Source organism: Eptatretus burgeri, chromosome 8 (genome assembly GCF_056783735.1).
Source record: "Eptatretus burgeri isolate ZD-2024b chromosome 8, Ebu_testis_v1, whole genome shotgun sequence".
Classification (NCBI taxonomy): domain Eukaryota; kingdom Metazoa; phylum Chordata; class Myxini; order Myxiniformes; family Myxinidae; genus Eptatretus; species Eptatretus burgeri.
The window spans coordinates 22,627,473-22,649,889 of NC_140968.1; the positions used below are offsets into that span (position 1 = coordinate 22,627,473).

Below are 22,417 nucleotides of genomic sequence, written 5' to 3' on the forward strand. Positions count from 1 at the left end.
TGATCGCACCACAGACCTTACCTCGCCCCATTGTAATAAGTGATGAAAAGAAATTTTCCCAGCTCGTTTTTCTCTTTTCTTTCATTGATCCAGCATGGTCCGAATCCTCGCTTAGCCGGGATTTTCTTCCCAACAGTGTCGCTCCTACTTGGCAGTGTCGCTCGGCTGCATTCGATCTGGTGAAGTGCTCCGGTCCGGACAAGGCATACCGAGGTCGTGTTCCCTGGTAATTAAATCACGTGATTAATTTGGTAACCCAGTTAACCCATAGACGGGAGGACGCTAGGTCACGCGGTTGAGTTATTGACGTCCATGGTCAGGTAAGCAGCCCGCCGCATCACGGAATTGTCCATGTGCGACGGCCGACAATTCCGGGGAGTCTGGTGGGAGCCGAGATAGCTTTTCCCCCTCATGGTCTTCTCACCCAACCCCCAACAATATTAATTTGCCAGGGAGAGATTGGGTCCAAGAACAGGGAAAGAGCAGAACAGAGAGGAGTTTCTTGATCTTGTCCAGGATTGCTTTTTAATCCGGTTTGTCGAAAATCCCATTAGTAGGAGTGGAGTGCTGGATCTCTCATGAGGTAATATCCCTCATGAGCAGGTTGAGGAAGAACAGCATTTATGGACAGGTGACCATAACAGGGGGTGTGCAAGTGTATTCTGTAAGATGATTCTGAGATTGTAGAATGAGGTGATTAGACGTCAGGAGGCAAATTTTGAGTGCACGAGGAGAGAAGTGCCATAGATTGGGATAAAGTAACAGCGCGTTTAGTATCAGAGAAACGGGCAGCCTTCAAGGAGAAAATGCACAACAACATCTTCACAATGCCGACGTGAATATAGATATCAAAATTAAACACATTCCACCAATGGGTGGTTCTGCTTTTCACAGACTGCAACTCAACTGGAATGGATATTTAATTCTATTATCTTCCTTTCGAGTTATGTTGAGGGTTTCATTAATTGTGCAACGAGCACAAAAAGATCAGTGTGTGAAACAGGCACCCCCCCCCCCCCATCCATATAAACTGCCACCTTTGTTGATCATTACCCAACAATATGAATTCTGTTCTTTCCTGCTCCCTCTACTAACCCCCTTCCCTCACCCTCCCCCCCCCATTCCTTCCTTGCTGTGCTGCATAAAAAATGGTTTTCATTGCAGAGTTACACAGAAAGTATCACAGAAGGCACTGGTGTATTTGGTTACCTTTATATCCCGATGCACGATGTTCAAACTGTGCAAATATGCAAAAGCAGAAGCCAGCTGGAAGGAGGAGAAAACATATTAAAACATGGAGCAGATTGTAATTGTTGAGATTTTACAATTTTGAGTTCAATTATATTTGGTCGTCATATTTCAAAACACGTCATCAACATCAGACTGATGCTAAAAGCTCATTCAGCTCACCTGCTCCATGATATGCCACGCCTGGCTTTCTTCAAGTTTTCCCCACACAGCAAGTTGGCTAGAGAGTGAAGCTGCACACATCAAACAGAAACATACAAGGGCAAGACGATGAGATTTTTCATTTCTTAGAAAACACGACAAGAGGAAAAGTTGTTTTGTTTTTGAAGATTTGGATGTTTTATTGTTAAACACAAAACGATAAAGATGAAAACTGTTTGCAAAATCGAAGGTCCTGGAAGAGCAAGGGGACAGAAAAATTATTGAGGAAAGTTATCGAGGATGACATGAGATGGTGGTGCACCGCAAACTTGAAGTCTTGAAGGGGAGAATGTGATTGAATAGTTTCTCAAGGGCAGTTGCACAAATGTAAGAAAAGAGGAACAAAAGAGTCGAAGTGTGTGGAAAGTGAATACTTTTAGTTGAACAAGGAAGGGCTACTGGAAGAACTTTTCTGTACTGGAGGAACGGGAGATGGTCAGAGGGGTGAGGAGGCAGGCGGAGCTCGACTGCAAAGGCTCAAATATTGAGCGTGAGACATGTTGCTCCATATGTGCAGAACAACATCCCGTCCTCTGTTTTTTTTCTCTTCCAGTTCAGTCGTTCCCTTGTTTGTGTCCAACTATGGTCCCACTGTGAATACGGTGTTACCCTCACTCTTCCAAGACCCTGTGTTCCTTTGATAGGCCACAGAAATGAAAGGAGTCAACCCATCTGCCATGTGAGAGGAACTGGCCATTTGTTTCAGCCTCATCACGTGATATGATGATAATATTGAGCAATATATTCCACAGAATCCAGATCAGTTTGTGGTGCTGCCATCTCATCACCGGCGTGAGAGGTTGCAGAATCAAAAACGGATCTCCTGGATTCTGTGGAATATAAACCTCTCAATACATCTCCATTGCACGACGCAGCAACACTTTATAGACGACGAGTTTAAGGAATTATTTGGAATGATGGAGTCTGCAGCTCAGTTTGGAAACAGCTTTTATTTATGATCCACATCATGGCTGATGTTGAGGCCTAAAAAATCAAGACTCTGTACCACTTCTAGTGTCTGACTAAATTATTAATCTGCTCAAGTAAAAATTAACTTCATGGACAAAAACTGGATTTTCAGCAAAATGAGTCAGAAAGCTCACCTCCATTCACATACTCCAGAATGAGGAGCACTCTGTTGAACGCCGGACTTTCATGGACGTCAATCAACTTCCCTGTGTGGAAACAAGACAGTGGAGCACAAGTTAAGATGATGTAAGAAACTCACCAAAGGTGAAGCATTTTAAAACAACATGAACATGCAAATTTAGTGTGACCCTGCAAATGAGAAGTAGTCAACAGGTGAGGATCAATGTGGTCCTTCACCATTCATGATCACGTCTGCAAATATTTGGGCAACACCCACCACTCATCAGGAAATCGATAAAATAAGTATGGGTGTTCGTTGCATGGGCAGTGTATTTATGAATCCCAATTAGTGGAGAGTGGATGAAGGTTGAAGAAAACTGATGAGAATTATTGCGATAAGACGACTCCAGGTCGCCACTCCGAAGCATGATATGACTTTGAGTGTAAGCGACATTTCTATTGAAGACTATGCAATCCAAAAGGGAGCTGACAGGATGGCCTGAAGCCACAGATGTACGCAGACTCGCCTTAAAGCTGTCTCGCCTGGGTTGGAAACTCGGCCCAGCTTTAAACTGTCATCCTGGTGTTTCCCAGGCACAGTGATTCAATGTGTGTGTGCCATCCCTTGGACGGATGTTAAACTGGAATTCCATCTACCATAATTAAATGGTGGGCGTTAAAGACCCTACATTTTCCGAGCTATTGCCAGCACCCTGGCCAAATTACAGATTCCTGCTCCAGCTACTGCTGGGAAGGCAATGGTAAACCATCCAAGTATAACCCTTGCTCAGGAAGGTGCTGAAGCAGCACCAGCATTTTGTGACAAAGTATGAAGAGACGGATCAAAAAGGATGTTTTTGCAAACTTGAACTTTGGTTTTGTTTGAGTTTAAGAAAAGTGAAATTGTTGATTGTTAAGTGAGAAATTCATGCCACAGAAGCAATTTTTAACCTGTTTTGTTCTGACTGCGATAAATTTGAGTGAAATCTGTACTTACGAATGTTTTTATGATTTAGTGACTTCATCATCTCAGCTTCTTTCCGGAGCTACAAAAGAAAAGAATATTTTTAAAATACTTCAAAAAGAAAGAGAAAAGAGGAAAAGAAAATTGAACAAATTCATTCCAGAAGATATATGAAGGTTAACTTCCCCCTCATTGCTCTCACCACAACATTGTTACTCGCACAGAGAGACTCAGCCTCAAGGGCCAATAAGCATTAAATATCCATCACAGATAAAATATCTACCAGGACAGTTCAGAGGTAAATTAAAATGTATTGGTTCAGCAGTTAAAAAAACATTATCTCCATGTTCACAGAAACTTACTTCTTTGACACCTTTCACATAAATTGCTTCCTTCACAATCACCTGAAAGAGATGACAAGAGGTCACATGAGAAGATCTTGGTTACAATGTGGAAAAGCGAGTAAAATATATGAAATCGGTGTATCGTGATATACAATGATTGTATCAATTTATAGAGAGGTCTAAAGAGGAGCTAAAAGACAGAAAGGAACTTTACATCGATGGACGATGAAAAGGAGAGTAGGTAGACTATTGAATGCTTCATGTGACCAATGACATCATAAGTGGAGAACTTTTTGTTCTTCATGGATAGGTGATAACACCTGTAAAGTTTTGCCTCGATCTGTTCAGCCATTACGGAGAAGAAGATTTTCAGACTGATCGGATAAAGCGTTCGACGCATGCAATTATGATGTCCTAACAATGCCACCAATGACATCATCAAAATATCATACATATTTCCCATGTGGAGTACTTGACATGGGATACATTCCACTTTTTGTCCATGGAGCGGTTTCGCAGAAACAGAGGTCCCAATTTTTCCCTTTTTCCCAACATGGCTGCCACAACACATGACATATGACATCATAATTGTCATTAAAACATTCTGAGTGATGAGTCGCACCTGTGGTGAAAATTATGTGTCGATCAGATAAGCAATTGGAGAGAAAACTAGCACAGACGGACGGACAACCCAAAAACAATACATGCGGATACTTCATCAGTTGAGGCATCACAATGATAGGAAGGAAGGAGCTGCTTCAATGGGTTTTCCCTATTATTTTTACTGAGATTTCTGACAGCCAGCCATCATCTGTCACAAATTACATGTTACGTGTCCATTGTAATCATATCTATGATGTAATCTTCTCCAGGACTGATGTGGGGCTGACAAGGCTCAATAAAAAGCAACTTTCATTGAAACAGAAATGAGGGAGACAAATTCAGATCGAGGAGAATGTCCCTATTCCTTTGCTCTCATTCTTCTTCCGTGTGTCCCTCTGTCACACCCCTCAAAACTGCTGTCTGTGTTTTCCCCTGTATGCTGTTTAGATCTCTCATGAGCTGTTCCAGCTCCTAGAAGGTGAAAGGAAGACACAGGAAGTATACCACAATGTTGTACCTCTTCTTCAGAGTAGACGTTCTTTGCTTTGTAGACGACTCCACAACCCCCCTCTCCAATTTTGGAGATAATCTCCCAGTTCCCGATCTGAAAACAGGCACAAACACAGCTTGACAACAGTCCTTTGGGAAAATAAGAGAAATAATGAAGTAAGTGTTTCAATGATGATTTCACATTAACTCAATAATCATCATCATATTCATGTACCATACTCGAGGCAGAGAGTCGGTGCTGCTGAAGCAGTTACTAGCCCACAATGCTGGTCAAGTCACCACTCCGGCTCAGGAAGTCAGGGAAAGAATTTAAAATTTGTTCATGGTGCCGGCAATAGTTCGCCTACTCTTCACGAAGGACAGCGTGGGATCATTAACGTCCACTGACTCATCCAGACAGATGAGGTTCCTCGTCCAACGTCCATCCGAGGGACGGCACACACATTGATGATTCACCCTCCCTATCAAACACCAGGATGAGAGTTTTTGCTGACAACACAGCTGGAGATTCAATCCTCGGCTTGAGAGCTCAGAGAGGAGTGTGCATACCTCCAGACAATCCTGTTTATCTCTCATCAACTACTCCAATAAATCTCATTGGAACTAAAAAGGAGGAAATTATTAATATCATAAATAAATAAAGTAATACCCCGATTTACGTAGTCACGTCATTACTAATACGATCTAACTTGTGTCAACTCAACTCACATTTATGTTGCTGTAAAAAGCCATAGCTTTTATTCTCAAACGTTTTCAGAACTTACAAGACAGATAAAGATGTCAGAATACATCAATCACCAAAGTACGAAATCAGGAGATCACAAAATTACCGAAACAAGTTCTGTACTGTTCTTCAATATAACTGTTATTAATCAAAAATGGTAATATCATCGGTAAAAAGTGAAATATAATACTTGAAGTGGTGACGTTAGGAACGCAGCCCTCGCTTATTCCATTCATTCTTATGACAAAAATTGCTCGGATTTACGTCATTTCAATAATCGTCACACTGTTCAGGAACACTTCCTCGACGCAAACCGGGTCATTACTGTACAGTATAAAGATAATCCAATTTCTTGCTTACCACAACAGGTTTGTCCTCATTCGACTCACACTCCTCATGGTCAGCACACTCATCTTTACTCTGACTGAGAGAAGATTCTGTGGAGTTGAGGCAAACAACATCCTCATCACCTTCACCATGACTGAGAGAAGATCCTGGAAAGAAGAGGAAAAATCACCATAAAATAGATATTGTGACACAAAAATATCAATGAACTGAATATCACCACGAAAGGTCGCGACCTCTTCGTGAAGAACAGCGTGGGATATTTAACGCCCACTGACAAATGCCAGAAGACAGGATGCCCGTTTAATGTAAATCCGAGGGACGGCACACACATTGGTGAATGACCCAACTGATGAAACACAGGTATGACAGTTTATGGCTGGGTCAGGATTCAAAGTCAGGCCAGACAACTCGGAGGCAAGTTGAGGTCTCCTTCGGGGCTCTCTGCTGGCTTTCTCAAAGTGAAGTTTCCGGTCGTTATCTGTCCCGTTTTAACGGGATTAACGTCCCGTATCTGTTTAATTTTCTCACCTACATGTTACTGTGTTCTGAGTTCGGTTTTGTTTCAAAAATCATGCTATTTTGTGAGTATTTTTGTCGACGTTCTTACTGGGTGTTTGAGGCCTTGGCCTTGGCCTAGGCTTGAAGCCTACCGGTTCCACTCGGTGTTCGATCGTTTTTTTGTTTGTTTGTTTTTTTTGTTTTTTTCTCCCCATTACCTTCAATTTCTATCCTCCCCATTACCTTCAATTTTCATCCTCCCCACTTTCCTAACATCCCCCATTCTCCCAACTAATCTCTTTCTTATCTCAACAACAAAAAATACCCAACAACAACAACAACACGCGAACCTTCTCCCGATTATGCTTCTTCTTCTTTCTCTTAACTTCCTCCTCGTCTTGTTCCTCGATTTTTTTTCTACACTTCCATGACCTAATCTGTTGAAAACTCTCTCAAACATTAATATTAACAACAAAACGATCTTATAATGCTTCATCTTCCTCTCTCACACATGTGGTACTCTTTAGTGTTCCATAATGCACTAGGCCTACTCTTCTGCTATTTTAACAGACTGCTCTCATTTCAAGCTCTCTTTCATTCCTTGCCTAAAAAATCCAACTGTTACAGCGCTTCTTCTCTCCATTCTCTGAATTCGCCTTCATTGCATCCATCAAGAATTGTGTTAAATTGCATCTCTGACCTAAAACTTTTAAAAACCACAGTTTGCTATGAATGTTCGCTTTCCATCAACCATTCTTTTTTTCCAACTTCAGTGCCAACTCACCCCCCTCACCCCTCACTCTCACTCTCAAAGCAACCATCCCACTCTTCTCCCTCCAAGCCTCCCTCTCACCTCTCTCAAAAATTCCCCCCTCACCTTTCTCCCACCTTTCATCCCCCTCACTCATCCTTCTCAAAGTTGCCCCCCTCTCATCCACCAACCTGCCTCCCTCCACTGCCCTCTCACCTCCATCTCTTCACTCCACCTCCTCAATCCTCAACTGCCTTCTTCCTTGTCTCTTGTCCCCCTCTCCCCCAGCACCACAGAGCCTTTTCTCCTCCTCATTCGGCCCCTCCCCTAGCTATTCTGCAATACCCCACTCTCTTTCAACAACCCTCCTTACCTCCCCCCCTCGTCCCTTGTCCTACCCTCCCCCTCCCTCTCCACCTCCTGCACACAAAGCCTCCTCCCCTGCCTCTTCATCAAAAGTGTTGACCTCAAATATCCGGGGCCTTCGCTCAAACCTTTCAGATCTTTCCATACAGGTTGCCACTGACAAACCAGACATAATCTGCCTAACATAAATTTTCCTCTCCCAAGACGTGTCTGACTCCCAAGTATCTCTCCCCGGTTACTCCCTCCTCCGGTATGACAGACCTGAGCCTCGTCCTAGTGGAGGTGTTGCTCTCTTCATCAAAGACTCTATTCCTCACTCTCCATGCACTGCTATAACTCCCCCACACCCCCAGGAATACCTCTGGCTACGGCTTCCCCTCCACTTCCACCTCATGTTTAGATGTGTACTGTACCATCCACCGAACAGTGTTGACTCCATCTACACCTCACTATCCGAAAACATGGACCATCTTCTATATTCTCATCCAAACTCTCTCTTCCTCTTATGTGGTGACTTCAATTGTCATCACGCCAGTTGGCTAGGTGTGGGTACCTCTCTCACCTGTCATGGCACCTCAGCAAAAGCTTTCTGCGACTCATTAGGAGTGACTCAATCGGTCAACTTCCTGACCCGGATCTCAACCAATGGTACTCCATCTCTTCTGGATCTTATTTTGACAAATTTCCCTGACAATATCTGCTGCTCTTTTTCCGCTCCAATCGGTTCTTCTAACCACGTCCTTGTCAAAGTGGACATCTCTCTGGCTATTATCAGAGAACCACCTCACCGCCGTCGAGTCTGACATTTCACTCAAGCCGACTGGCAGGGTCTCCATGCAGCCATCAAACTTATAGACTGGTCTCCTATCACTACTTTCTCAAACATCAACTCATCCTGGGAATTCTTTCAAAGAAACTTGCTCTCCCTCATGCACAGATTTATCCCCTCTCGTGTTCAGTTGTCCTACCCTTCCTCCCGCCCTTGGTTTACTGAAGCTTGTGGCGAGGCAGTTGTCCTGAAACAACTTGCCTTTGCCTCATGGAAAGCAAACCCAACTGAGGGCAATCTCAGTTCCTTCCACAAAGCTCGGAACAAGTGTGTATCTACCCTCTGGAGAGCCAGAAAACAACATCTTTCTCATCTCAAGTCTGAACTCTCAAACCTCTCTCCCTCCTCAAAATCCTGGTGGCGTTTAATCAAATCTGTTTCTGGTGTATGTTCCCCCTCCACCCCCTCCCTTACCTCAAATGGCCGCACTGCTGATACCACACGTGATAAAGCTGAATGTCTAAACTCAGTGTTTGCAGCGAAATCTTGTGTCCTAAACCCATTACTTTCTCTACCCACCTTACCCAGTCGCACCCAACTGTCCCTGAACTCTGTATCCTTTTCTCCTGACAAGGTGGAGAGCTTGCTTTCAAACCTCGACTCAGATTCTGCAACCGATCCAGACGGCATCAGCCACGTGTCATCAAAGCCTGCTCTTCTGCTCTTGCTCACCCTCTCTCTGTTCTATTCACCCTCTCATTTGCCCAAGGTCATCTACCATCTGCTTGGAAATCTGCTAACATCACTTCCCTGCATAAAAAAGGTGCAAAAACAGATCCCTGTAACTACAGACCAATCAGCCTTCTCCCAATCATCAGCAAGGTTATGGAATCCATCATCGCTTCAGACATGAAATCCTTCCTCTTCTCCAATGGCTTGATTTCCGTCTTCAATTTGGTTTCAGACGAGGTCACTCTACCCTGGATATGCTGCTTCTGCTCTCCCATCAATGGATGTAGTTCCTCAATTCCAGACAGCAAATCCGAGCCGTATCCCTCAACATATCACGTGCTTCTGACACAGTCTGGAACCCTGCACTACTCACCAAACTCTCTTCCCATGGTATTCAAGGCCATCTCCACTCATGGCTCGCAGACTTCCTCTCCTGTCGTAGTCAACGTGTGACCCTAAATGGAGTTCTTTCATCCCCTCTTCCTGTGCAGGCTGGAGTTCCTCAAGGTCGCGTTCTGGGCCCTGTTCTTTTTCTGGTTTTCATCAATGATCTCTCCGACTCTCTGGAAAATCCTCTATTTCTCTTTGCCGACGACTCCACCCTCTGCCGTACCATCTGTCATCCCTTAGACCAGCAAGCAGCAGCTTCTTCGCTCACTGCAGATCTGGATAAAATCACAAACTGGTCCAACACATGGAACATGTCTTTTAATCCAGACAAATCTCACACTCTCACGATGTCTCTTTGAAAGGACCGTTTAGAAACCCCCCCCCCCCCATCCACTTTCTCAACAATCCTCTGGAGGAAGTCTTTTCTTTCAAGCTTCTGGGTCTCACTATCTGCCATGACCTTTCCTGGGAAAGTCACATTTCCAACCTCGCCTCAAAAGCCAGTCGCCGACTGGGAATCCTCCGTCGTGCAGTCCTTCCTCGGCCCTCTTGTGCTCCTGACCACTTACAAAGCTTTTGTCCGTTGCCTGATGGAGTACTGCTCTCCCCTCTGGGCTGATGCTCCTGCCTCCCACCTTTCTCGGTTTCACGCTGTCGAAACCAGGGCATTTAGGATCATCGGCATCTCCCGCAATGAAGCTGAGTCTTTGGGCCTCTCACTCAATCACCACAGGTTGGTCGGTGGTCTTTCTGTCTTCTACCGACTCCTCTCCAGCCTTGCCCCCCCCCCCCCGCTCTCTCTGTGATTTGTCCCCACCACATTTCCACAGGGCGCTCAAGGTCCGCCAACAACCCCCTTCTGGTAAAACTACCAAAATCACGAATCACTGCTCATCTTCACTCTTTCATTCCTCTTTTTTCCCGCCTTTGGAATAAACTTCCTCACTCTATTCTTTCCCATTCTTCCCTCCAGGCTTTCAAAACAGCTGTTCACCACCACCTCTTATCATCCCCCATCCAAATCCTCGATCTTTTCTACCGCCGATAATCCACCCAAGCCCACTTCCTTCAATTCCCCTGCTTTCCTTCCTGAAAGTCCCTGTAATGTCCATCTTCTCTTCGCCATGTTCCCCGTCCCATCCCCATCCATCTCGGTTCCACAGTTCACCTAATGTATCTGTTCCCCACTGTTTTGTCCCTTCCACTCCTGCCCATGTTGTCTCATGCCCCCTTGCTGTGAGTTGTGTGTTCGCTCTCATACGAGCCTCGACAAGGTATACAAAAAAAAAAAGTGTGTGCACCTCAAGGCCATCGTGTCAGCCAGACAAAGCAACTGCGAGCATGAACAATCAAAATGGTTCCAGAACAGGCTTGAATAATGAGGAAAGATTAGAACAAAACAAAAGCTGTTACATTTGAGAAAAGATGAAATATCATGAAAACAAAAGATTGTCCGGTGGACAGATGTGATCATTGCGCACTGTCTCCCAAGCCTCCTGACCTCAGCTTCACAGTCTGGCTTTGGTACTCACCTTTCTTTCCAGCAAGCCAGCTTTTCAATACCTCAATGGGCACTTTCTCCTGCACGTATCCACAGAGCATACTATGATGACAGTGAAAGTACTCAAACAGCACATGTCTGTGAGAGTCAAGAAACGCTTTCACTTTCGCATCTGAGAGAACAAAGGGGAGAAATTTGGGAACATTAATACACATTCATGTGATAAAAAGTGAGAAATGTACAGGGCAGGACCATGAAACACCAACCATCATAAGAGAGTGCAGGTGCACCACTCAACCAATCTGGAATTAATTAGATGCTGGTCTTTTAAATTAAATATTGCCTTCAATTCTGGAAAATGTCTCACACTGTCGCTCCGGAATGATCAAGCTAACCCACTTACATCTATTATTATGGTTAGCCATTGGAAAGGGTTCAGTCTCTAGAGCATCCAACCCTCGCTATCAACCATCACCTCTCCTGGGTCAACCATGTTGCAAAGCTGGCTTCCAAAGCCAACCGCTGACTGGGCATCCTCCATCGATCCAAGTGTTTCCTTGGAAATTCAGACCTACTCAGTTTACAAGGCCTTTGTCTGTTGCTTAATGGAGATTGCTCTCTCCTTATGAGGTGGCGCCACAACAGCACATGTGTCTCTCTTTGGTTCTGTGGAATCTTAAGCTCAAAATTATTGGTATCTCCTATAATGAGGCCGAAGCACGGGGTTTGTTGGTTTCACATCGCACGCAGGTCTGTGGTCTGTTCTTTTTCGTCTCTTCCACAAAATTGCTCCCTCTGTTCGCTCAATCCTCTGACCATCCCCAGGAACTCCAGGATTCACACGTTTTTCCAGTCTCCTGGTTAAACTTCCAAAAATCCAGCTTCATTGCTCACCTCAACTCTTTTGTTCCTTGTTTCTCCCGTGTATGCAATCACGTTCCGGAGGCGGTTCTTTCCCACTCTTCTCTCCGAGGCTTCAAGTAAGTCGTGAAACATCATCTCATGTCATCCTTCCTCCTGACCAAAATCTTTGCTAATCACATTAGCCCTTCCTAACCCAACCGTATTACTTGGTTCGTTTCAGCATTTCCTCCGCTCCGCTCTGTCGTTTTCCTCTTAATTCATTCCCTTGAATGGTTTGCGCAATTGATGCCCTGTTCGACCACTGTCATTTAAACCTTGCCCTTCCCCGAACCTCACTTACAAAAAATAATAATAATAATACATGATCTGCATTCAATGCTCAATTTTGATTGTTTGAAAATTTGAAAAAAGCACAGTGTTTGTTGCTGTTTGCATCATGCTTCACTTTCTTTTCTTCACAAACGTTGAAGTAATCCCCTTTGCAGGAATCATCTTCATTACAGATATGTTTTTTTCCCCAACAATGTACAGAGGGACTGGTGTCTCTCCCTCCCCTTCATCTCTGTGGGATATTTTATTTTTGTCGAAGTAGTGATGGCTGTCATGGTCATATAATTGCTGTTTATGTTTAATAAACAAAACGAAATGCCGTGAAACTCAAACTTGTTCTGTACCTTATCAGAAGAATGCCATGCACTAAGTTTCAGTTGAACATGATGAAGGGTAGGGGGGGAAAAAAGTCTGAAAAACCACAGTGAGGATATATGGACGGACAGACAGAGAGCAAACGTAGAGACACCTCCGGTGAAACTGGAAGGGGACTAAGAAAGAGACAATAACAGGTTTGTGTTGATGGAAAAATAATGACGATGAATGTTCAAAACAATGTACAAGTGGGGTGTGTTAACTGCTATGGAAAGCAAGGGGAAGCAGCGTATCAGACATTTTCCCTTCTTAAAAAAAGGACCCACTTCCAAAACAACGCCTCAGCTTATTTCCCGTGGTTGGTTAACATGTTCAAAATCCGAAATGACAAATGACTCGAGGATCTTTAATCAATGACTCAGCCTGGCAAAACATGCATGTTACGTGTTCTGTCTGTGTGTAGGATATATTTATTAGTTTGTGTGTGCTGTGAGTGTTTGTGATGGTGAGTTTTGTGTTGTATTACAAGCAGAAGGGGTTATGAAGATCTCTCCACAGATTGTTGCAGAAACAAATTGCCCCATGAACCAAAACCCAAAGAGGAATTGTGTTCAGAAATGGTGGCTTCACATAATATGCAGCAACAGCTCAAGATGGAATGATTAGAATTGATGACTGGTGGGACGTTAAAGAACCATGATATCTTTCGAATCACAGAAGGTAGGTTATTCCTGGCACCCTAAGCTGTTTAAGTTTTTCATTTTCAAAATTTCCGCCCAAACGTAAAATTTCTGCCCAAATACCATCACACCACCACTTTCAGGTTGCTCTCCCGACAAGCAAAATACTTCTAACCAAGATAATTTCTCTTGTGAAAAGATTAATTCTCAAAACTCACCAGTTAGCAACTCTTCCTTGCAGGATCCTTTTGTCCTTTTAGGTTCCACGATCACTTGAGGCTCAACATTTTCCTCCTCAAACAGTCCTTCTGGTGTTTGAGGCTCAACATTTTCCTCCTCAAAAGCATTGGACATTTGATGCTGAACTTCCCTGCAGAAAAAAAGAGATTTTGTGAAGCTGTGGCTGAAACAATGTCACAAACAAAACAATGTCGAACTAAAAATACACTCAGGTCGGTGAGAATCAGTCTGTCTCGGTTCTTTATGTGTTTGCCACATTCAGATAGAAAATAACACAACTTGACTGCTCCCCGACTCAGTATCTTCAAACACAGTTCACAATGAAGCCAATAAACACCACGTGGTGTAGAGGGTGTGATGATCATGAAAAAGTTATTTTATTAAACCACACTTTTCCATTTCTGCTTGGTGTCCCAAGCTCCCACATGCACCTCGAGGCCACCGAGCCGAGGATTGAATCCCAGCCCATCTCTAAACTGTCATTCTGGTGCTTTACACAAAAAGCAATTCGTCAATGTGTGTCTTCCTTCAGATGGACATGAAACCGGCATCCTATCTGCTGTCCAGGGCAGGATTTTGGCCAAGCAGAATGGGCAGTAGCCCAGGGTCCTTTACAAAACTGTGCCTCATTTGCTGCCCCCCTCCCCCACACCCTCAATTTAAATTATGTTCTGACGACTTGCATTTCCGATGATTGCGGATATTACTCAAATAACTTCTGATGCCTTGCGTTTCCCCTCTCTTCACGACTCTCACTTCTGTAACCCATATTTCAGGAACTTTTTCTCTATTTTCTTGCGGAAGTGTACAATATGAGCAGTGGTACAGATTGGCACAAGGCTTCTCTTGTCTTTTGGAACGGCACTGAAAAATGGAAGATTGCAAAAGAAGTCTGAAAAAGGCATTTTCAATGGCTTCGTGGAATTCCGAAACACACACAAAATCGAATTCAAAAATTGCTGTGACAAGTCACATGACAATGTTTCAGTTATGAGCAGAAGGTACACATGGCCTCCAAGCCAAGGTGGCACCAGAGAACAACCTGGTGATAGAGATACCTTGTGCATGGCACTAAGTAAACCTGGGTAGAAAGGAAGCTGCTGACTGCTGTCCAGCTGCTGTGGGTTTCTTTGACTTTCTCGAGAATTGAGATTTTTCACTGCATCCACACGTCGTGATGAAATACCAATGGATTTGAACAAATAAGCTGACAGTCATGTCTGCGTAGCTCAAAGAGTCACTGCAACGAGCTGTCACCATTAAAAACTCATACAGAGCAATCCTCAAATCAGGAACGTGATGGCAAAAATTTCTGATAACCCGGATGAAATGTCGAACATATGTTGTGAGGCAAATGGCTAATATGAACACATGTGTCAGCTGGAAACGTGTATACATTCAGTCGATTGGAATGAGATTCTCGACAGGATCAATGATATCAGTCAAAAGCCACTGCATCCCAACCGAGATCTGAACACTTCAGTGGCAACTGTGAAGTTATGGAAAACTTTTGTTCGAGTTAAAATGGGAGTGCTTTCATGAGTACGAGCGGCAGCAAGCAGAGAAATCTGGCACAACAGAAGATGTGCAGGCTTGCCAGTGTTGACGCGATGTTCGGCTGAATCCAAGTGATTATGGTCTCACACCAGAATCAGAACTCTCTCCTTCACACAAGTTTCGTGCTCAGAGTTACATACCGGTTATTGATAAAATCCTCCACATTAATGCATGCTGACTTTGAAAGTCGAAGATTGGGTGGATGAGGGGAATGCAGTGGATGTGGTGGATATGCACTTTCAGAAGTTTGAACGAACAACTAACTGGGTGAGCGATAGAATCTCAAGAGTGGATGTGAATGGGAGGATGTCTGCCTGGAAGGATGCAAGTAATGTGAGTACAAAAGGGATCAATACTGGGACTGTTATCACCTGCACCACAAAAATGATCTGATCTGAAAATGGTCTGTTCAGATATGTACACTACAAATATGCTTCGAAAAGGGGAAAAAAACAAAAAATACTCAAACAAATTTTAAATGTTGCCAAAGGGGACACAAGTCTGGTTTGTGTGTGGGTGGCATATCTGGGGCAGGGGGTTCAGGGTGGGGGGAAGACCCCAATTCTCTCGATGTGATTGTGCATCGTTTCGCACCACCAGGTGGAATCCGGTCTGACAAATAATCTTCTTCTTACAAAAGAAAATTTAAACAACTTTATAATGTGCAATATGGTGATGTTAAAATCTGAGTGGGAATCATTCAAAATGTTTAATTTCATTCATTTTAAGTGCAGGTTCAAACCAAGGCTTCAAACACAGCGACATGGAAGTGATTTTTGCTCCCAATGTAGAGAAGCAGTAAGGTTGGCTGATCAAGGTGATGTAAGCTGACTTCTAAGCAGATGGAAAATGACCAGAGATACAATTGTGTTACCTTCGGTTTCCTCATAGGAATAACATTTGTATTACGAGTACGTTTCATGTAACATTCTGAGGGATATTTTCTCTTACTTACACGTCATGTTGAACCTCGCCACAAACCTTCCTTTTCTTCTTTTGTCTGCAGCACTTATTCCTTGGTTGAAAAAGATTCAAAAGTCAACATGTTGTACATTTCTTGAAGTAGACATATCCAAAAACAAGTTTAAACAAAGTGAGGAAGAGGAAAAGAGAATTATTTACTTCAGACGTCTCCAAAAGGAGGGAATGTTTGTCCTCGTTTGTGGTGATGACTGGTCCACTTTGGGAGGCTCGTTCAGAACAACATCTTCTACATCAGGAGTGACATTCATCTTTACTTCCCTAAAAAAGAGATTCTGATCTCAAACACTTTTTCCATGTGATACCAAATCCCCACTCCCTGGGGCTTCAACCAGGAATCAAATAAATAATAAAACAAATCATTCCATATTACATGTGTCCCCCTTATGTTGATTACATATTACATGTGTCCCCCAATGTTGATTACATATAACATGTGTCCCCCCCCCCAATGTTGATTACATATTATATGTGTTCCCCCCCCCAATGTTGATTACATATTACATGTGTCCCCCCCCCAATGTTGAATACATATTATATGTGTCCCCCCAATGTTGATTACATATTATATGTGTTCCCCCCCCCCCCAATGTTGATTACATATTGCATGTGTCCCCCCCAATGTTGAATACATATTATATGTGTCCCCCCCAATGTTGATTACATATTACATGTGTCCCCCCCCAATGTTGAATACATATTATATGTGTCCCCCCCCAATGTTGATTACTTATTACATGTGTCAACCCCCCAATGTTGATTACATATTACATGTGTTCCCCCCAATGTTGATTACATATTACATGTGTTCCCCCCAATGTTGATTACATATATGTGTCCCCCCCCCCCATGTTGATTACATATTACATGTGTCCCTCCAATGTTGATTACATTCACAAAGATACATTATAAAAAGTTCCCGTAATTGCATTTTTCGGCATTCGACTTTTTGACCCCCACCTCAGGGGTCATGTCCAAATATGAACTGCTCTTGCACCTTCGTGCCATGTGATGATCATAACAACCAAGTTTGGTGAATTTCTGCCGAACTGTTTAAGAGGAGATAGTGTGTTGGACAGACACACGGACGGAGCCGATCATGACATCCCCTCGTTTGTTTTGTTACTTATGAAATCTAAAGATTTCGTAAGTATATTGATGACTTTCCATCATCTGTTTGTGTGTGTGTTTGTGTGTGTGTGTTCGTTTGTGTGTGTGTTTGTGTGTTTGTTTGTAGGCACGATAACTCGAGAACGGAGGAAGCTACCAATGTCAAATTACACAACGTGATTGAGGAGGTTGATGGCTAGCGCTGAGTAGATTTTGTTCAAAATCGGTCAAAGTCAAGGTCACAGTGAGGTCAAACATCCAAAACATGATAACTCGAGAACGGAAGAAGCTACCAAATGTCAAATTACACCACGTGATTCAGGAGGGTGGTGGCTTGCGCTGATTAGATTTTGGTCAAAATCGGTCAAAGGTCAAGGTCACAGTGAGGTCAAATATTCGATTTTTGATGGTTTGGTACAGAACCATCGTAGAAACTTCTGGTTTGCTTCGCTACCTTCTCCAGAGACAGCTTTTATGAGACAAGGTCAGAGGTCAAGTTGACGATTTCGTAAGTACCAGTCAATGACTGCTTGTTATTTTGTTATTTTTTTCCAAAAGTGTGGGGATAATGAAGTAGATCCTCAACCAGAGACCGACTCTGTGAACAGAGTGAACCACTTGCTTAACCCAACTCTGTACTTCACTCGTGGAATAATAAATGTATTAATTTAATTCATGTGGTGTTCATCAAGTGCAGGCATTATGGGATAAATGGCCTCATCAAGGTTCCTTGCGTCGGTTGACATTGTTGGTGTATTATTCTGATACGAGCCGAAACCCCGCACAGACGGATTCCGTTCCATGAGCCCAATATGACAACCAGTGGCGACTCTTGTTAGAGCAGGATCCCAGTCGATGTACTCCATGGCCTTACCTCATGAGGCCCACAAAACGTCCATGTACACGACATTTTTGGTGTACACTACTTCTTGTGAAGAAGTCCCCTGATTTGTGCACTTGTGGACTTTGATGTACACCGTGTACAAAACTTCTCAGGTCACATTACCGAGAAAAATGTGATGCGACCACAAGGAGGAGCACAAAATTGGTCCTTCAGTATTAATATATAGATAATGTTGTACAAAGAAGTTGTTGCTGTGCTTTGATGTGGATAAAATATTTGCAAACAATGAGTAACATTTCGATCCATGTCTGGTTGAAGTGGAACTCCGTGTACAGCTTCCCTTGTCACATCAGGTACCTCCTGGCACTTACCATATATATTTCTCATCGATCGACATTCTGAGAACCTTAAACATCTTCTTCTTCTTCTTTAACAACTTGAACAACCCATACCTCCCTATAGTGGGGCAGATCACAGCAATTTTTGAGAGGAATCGTGCAAATGATGGTACAAGCATCAAATTTGGTACATTTGTTCTCCAGGGGATTCTAATCAAATCTGCCTGATTGGCCATTTGAAAATCAAAATTTTGAAAAATTTGAAAAAAAAACAAAAAAAACTTCAAAAAGTCAAGATCACGAATCAATGTTGGATGCTGGCTGAAATTGGTGAATGTTTCAGAAACATCATCAAAGACGTTCCAAGTTTGCCATGCAGTCTTCTTCACTTTATCGCGGAAGGCAGACACGACGTCACATCCAGCGAACGCATGGAAGTATAGGATCCCTCCAGCTTTCTCAGGCCCTATTGCAGAAACTACCTCATGGACTGGAATACATCGTGCCTTGGCTCCTTGGCCAAAGGCAATCCACATGTTTGCAAGACCTAGTTCCTGTAAGGATGGCAGTACAGATATTGCTATGACTAGTACGTCCGTGTCATTAGCCTTGATGATAATGTACTTGCTACCATCCGTCGTTGCATCCCTGGCATGTACAAATATTCGAGTGTCAGCTTCTTCATGACAACATGGAGACACAGCATCCAGTGACTTAGTTGTGTTGCTAATGGGATCTTCTCCTTTTGTGACAATGACTGTGCTTGTCGTCTGTGCTTCACACATCTTTTCCCCAAGGAAGTGAAACAGCTCAGTCTTGTTGCTGTCATCTCAAAGAAAGCTTCTCCAGTTACTTGGGGTCTTACTTGTTCCTGTCACTCTTCTTATGATTCCTGGCTCCAGTTTCGACCTTGCCTCGGACTTCAGACTTGACTTCTTGTACACATCAAACACGACGTCCACCCTCTCGTACCTGGCACCATAGGATTCCACCTTTGGGATGATGTCTTCTTGAGCACAGTCATCAAATATCTTTGAAGTGTGTGGAGGTAGGGCATGGATAAGTGCTGAGCCATCAATGATGACTGCATCTCCCCTTGATTCTCTGTCTGGGATGTTCACTTGCGCTTCAAGAATTTCAGCCAGCTGTGACTTCAAATTTTTTTTGAAGTATTTTCTTTGTTTCAAATTTTTCAAAATGTGGATTTTCAAATGGCCAATTGGGCAGATTTGATCAGAAAGCCCTGCAGAACAGAAATGCCAAATTTGATGCTTGTATCATAATTTGCACGATTTTTCTACTTTCTACAACACTATTAATAGGTTGGGGTGTGGGAATAGTTGTGGTCCAAGTCTTTCACGAATTGGTTGGCCAATGCTTTAGTTGACTGGAAGGAATTTGTAATTTGATCAAGGTCCCGGCGATAACTCGCCAACTCTTATCAAGAGAAACGATGGGATCTTTCATGTCCACAACACCCCAGTGCTGGTACATGGTCCTGTAGCTTCATGTCCTTTGGTGGAACGGTGCACACACCTGTGCCTCGCCCTTCAGGTAAAACACCAGGATGACCATTAATATGTGGATCAGGATTCCAACTCAGGTTAAACAACTCAGTACAAGTACCTCAGAGCAATCCCCCCGCCCTTAAACCGATAACCTCTGATACAGGAAATATTTGAGGAACAAAATGTGATCGAGACACAATAGGGTTATCTTCCATTTCCTTTCACAAGGAATAACATTTGTATTATTAGTCCGTTTCATGTCACCACATTCCCAATGGATGTTTTCTCTTACTTACACGTCACGTTGAACTTCACCACCACCGGTCCCTCTCTTCCCTCGTCTGCCGAACTTATTCCTTGGTTGAAAAAGATTCAAAAGTCAATTTGTTGTACATTTGTTGAGGTAAATTACATCCAAGAACAAGTTTAAACAAAGTGGAGAAAAGGAAAAGATAATTATTTACCTCAGACGTTTCCAAAAGGGAGGATTCTTTATGATCGTTTGTGGTGATTGGTCCACTTGGGGAGACTCGATCACAACGAAATCTTCCACACCAGGAATCTCATTCATGTTTCGTTCCCTGAAAAAGAACATTCCTCTGACATCAACAACTCACACTTCCTTCAGGAAGGATTCAAATTTCCTTCAGGAAGGATTCACACCGCTCCACGTTTGTCACTCACGACCCGTTCGACAGAAGAATGAAAAACACGAACAGAGGAAGAAGAGTAACAGATCTTATTCGGGCTCCACTCGACGTGAAGAGATAAAATTACACTCCATGTTGTTTAAACCGAGTGAGGAACCTTCGTTGGGTTTTCTTTCCAAACAGCCGCATCTTGTGAAGATAAAAATAAAATCCACAGAGAAATCTTCAATGGAAACTTGTTATCGGACGAAAACACGTCCAGCACGGCCAGATGTCGCCTTGGAAGACGGGTCGTTCACAGAAACCAATTATCACGTCACTTTTATTGTGACGTACTGCATTGTGACGTACTGCATTGTGACGTACTGCATTGTGACGTCAGCCTCCCTCGTCCTTCAAGAAAATCAGTTTCAGCGAGATCAGAATCATAAAGTATATTTTATCATCGTTAATTATTTATCTTATTTCGTCATTAAATCGTCATTTATCGAATGTGGATTGAGGATTTTTTTTTAACCGCTGTGTTGTTGTTGTTGTTGTTGTTGTTGTTGTTGTAGTTGGTCTTCTTCTTCTTCCTGTTTTTCTTGTTCCAATTCCTCTTCTTTTCGTATTTTGTTATCTGCTTGTTATTCTTCTTCTGGTTGTTGCTGTTGTTGGTGTTGTTGCTGTTATTGCTGTTGTTGTTGTTGTTGTTGTTGTTGTTGTTGTTGTTTTTCCTGTCTTTGAGTAAGAAACCTCAAGAGGAGGACACTTTCGGTGTTTTAAGAAAGAATTGAGTCGATTTTGGTGAAGATCGGAATGTGGATCCGGATATGATTTTATTTATTTAAGTTGTTTTTTTAAGTTGTTGTTTCATATCCAGCTTGTGACTGCTGGTTGCATCATTTTCTGGAAACGCGGCTGTGTCGCTGATGCAGTGCCCCTTGTTACCAGGAAGCTGGTTCTCATTCTGCGGATCTCAGAAGCATGATCGGCTGAGTTAACCCACCTGGTGTTAGTTAACGGCCGCACAGCGACTCAAACTCAGACCCCAAGATATGAAGACAGCCTCCTTAACGGTTAATAAGGGAACACCAAGTTTTTTTTATGATTCTTCACAATTGAGAGATCGAGCCAAAAACGATAAATGTAATGATATTTAAATTGTGGACGAGTTGGGTTTGTACAGACATAGATCAAGGTGATTCGATTTTGGTTCAGGTCCGAATCCAGATCCAGCCGATCAGTGGATACAAAGGTTGAACTGTTCAACCTGGCGGGGTTTGATCTCTCCCGAGGACCGTTCTGGTTCCCAAGTGCGGGACCCTCCAGCCTCCTCAACAACCCAAACTCCTTGGCCAGGTTGAAGTGGCCCGAGATTGCGGCCGCCCGGCACTCAGAGTAGTTTTTCTGGGACGCTTGCCAATGTTCAAGTGTCTCAAAGGTTGCGTCACGATTTGGTGCCAAGTTCAGCACCTTGGTAAGTCGGTTGGATTTCATTTTACTCTGCGGTTAGTTGCTCAGCAGGTGAGCAAAGGTGGCTGTTGATGGGTGTAGTCCTCAGAATGAGGAGGGCTATGTGTGAGTCCGCTCCAGCTTTGTACTTGATACGTGTGTCAAATCCCACGAACCGCAGTAACATCCGTTGCCGTCAGGGTGGGGCAGCAATCAGATTTTCAAGCTGATCATTTCCATTGTCTTGTGATCACTCTCGACAACCAAGGGGTGACCGTACAGGTAAGTGTGGAAGTGTTCGCACCCCAACATGACGGCCAGCATCTCACGATCAATGTTGGCATTCCGTTGTTCCACCTCAGAGAGGCTCTTTGACGCAAAGGTGATGGGCTTGTCTTGCATTAGGCAAGCTCCAACGTCTTTTATGAAGGCATCGACCTGTCGTATTGTGGATTTTTGTGGGTTGAAGTAGGCTCGACAGGTCTCATGGCAGATGGCGTCCTTGACCTTTTTGGAAAGCCTGGCTGT

At 43.4% G+C, this 22,417-nt stretch overlaps 1 protein-coding gene across 1 annotated transcript in view; it reads right to left on the reverse strand.

Annotated features, from left to right (window-relative positions):
• Positions 1 to 20,729, reverse strand: part of LOC147021298 (MAP/microtubule affinity-regulating kinase 3-like) — a 36,384-nt gene extending 15,655 nt beyond the window's left edge. The window contains exons 1-14 of the mRNA XM_085893738.1: positions 20,613 to 20,729; positions 20,270 to 20,386; positions 20,102 to 20,161; positions 16,147 to 16,266; positions 15,980 to 16,039; positions 13,446 to 13,597; positions 11,070 to 11,210; positions 6,044 to 6,177; positions 4,967 to 5,053; positions 3,865 to 3,906; positions 3,536 to 3,584; positions 2,553 to 2,624; positions 1,411 to 1,481; positions 1,210 to 1,266 (exon numbers count right to left, since the gene is read on the reverse strand). Of these exons, the coding sequence (XP_085749864.1) occupies positions 1,210 to 1,266; positions 1,411 to 1,481; positions 2,553 to 2,624; positions 3,536 to 3,584; positions 3,865 to 3,906; positions 4,967 to 5,053; positions 6,044 to 6,177; positions 11,070 to 11,210; positions 13,446 to 13,597; positions 15,980 to 16,039; positions 16,147 to 16,266; positions 20,102 to 20,161; positions 20,270 to 20,386; positions 20,613 to 20,644 (1,194 nt within the window). The 5' untranslated portion in view covers positions 20,645 to 20,729. The remainder of the gene's footprint in view (positions 1 to 1,209; positions 1,267 to 1,410; positions 1,482 to 2,552; positions 2,625 to 3,535; positions 3,585 to 3,864; positions 3,907 to 4,966; positions 5,054 to 6,043; positions 6,178 to 11,069; positions 11,211 to 13,445; positions 13,598 to 15,979; positions 16,040 to 16,146; positions 16,267 to 20,101; positions 20,162 to 20,269; positions 20,387 to 20,612) is intronic.
• Between the last annotated feature and the right edge of the window lie 1,688 nt (positions 20,730 to 22,417).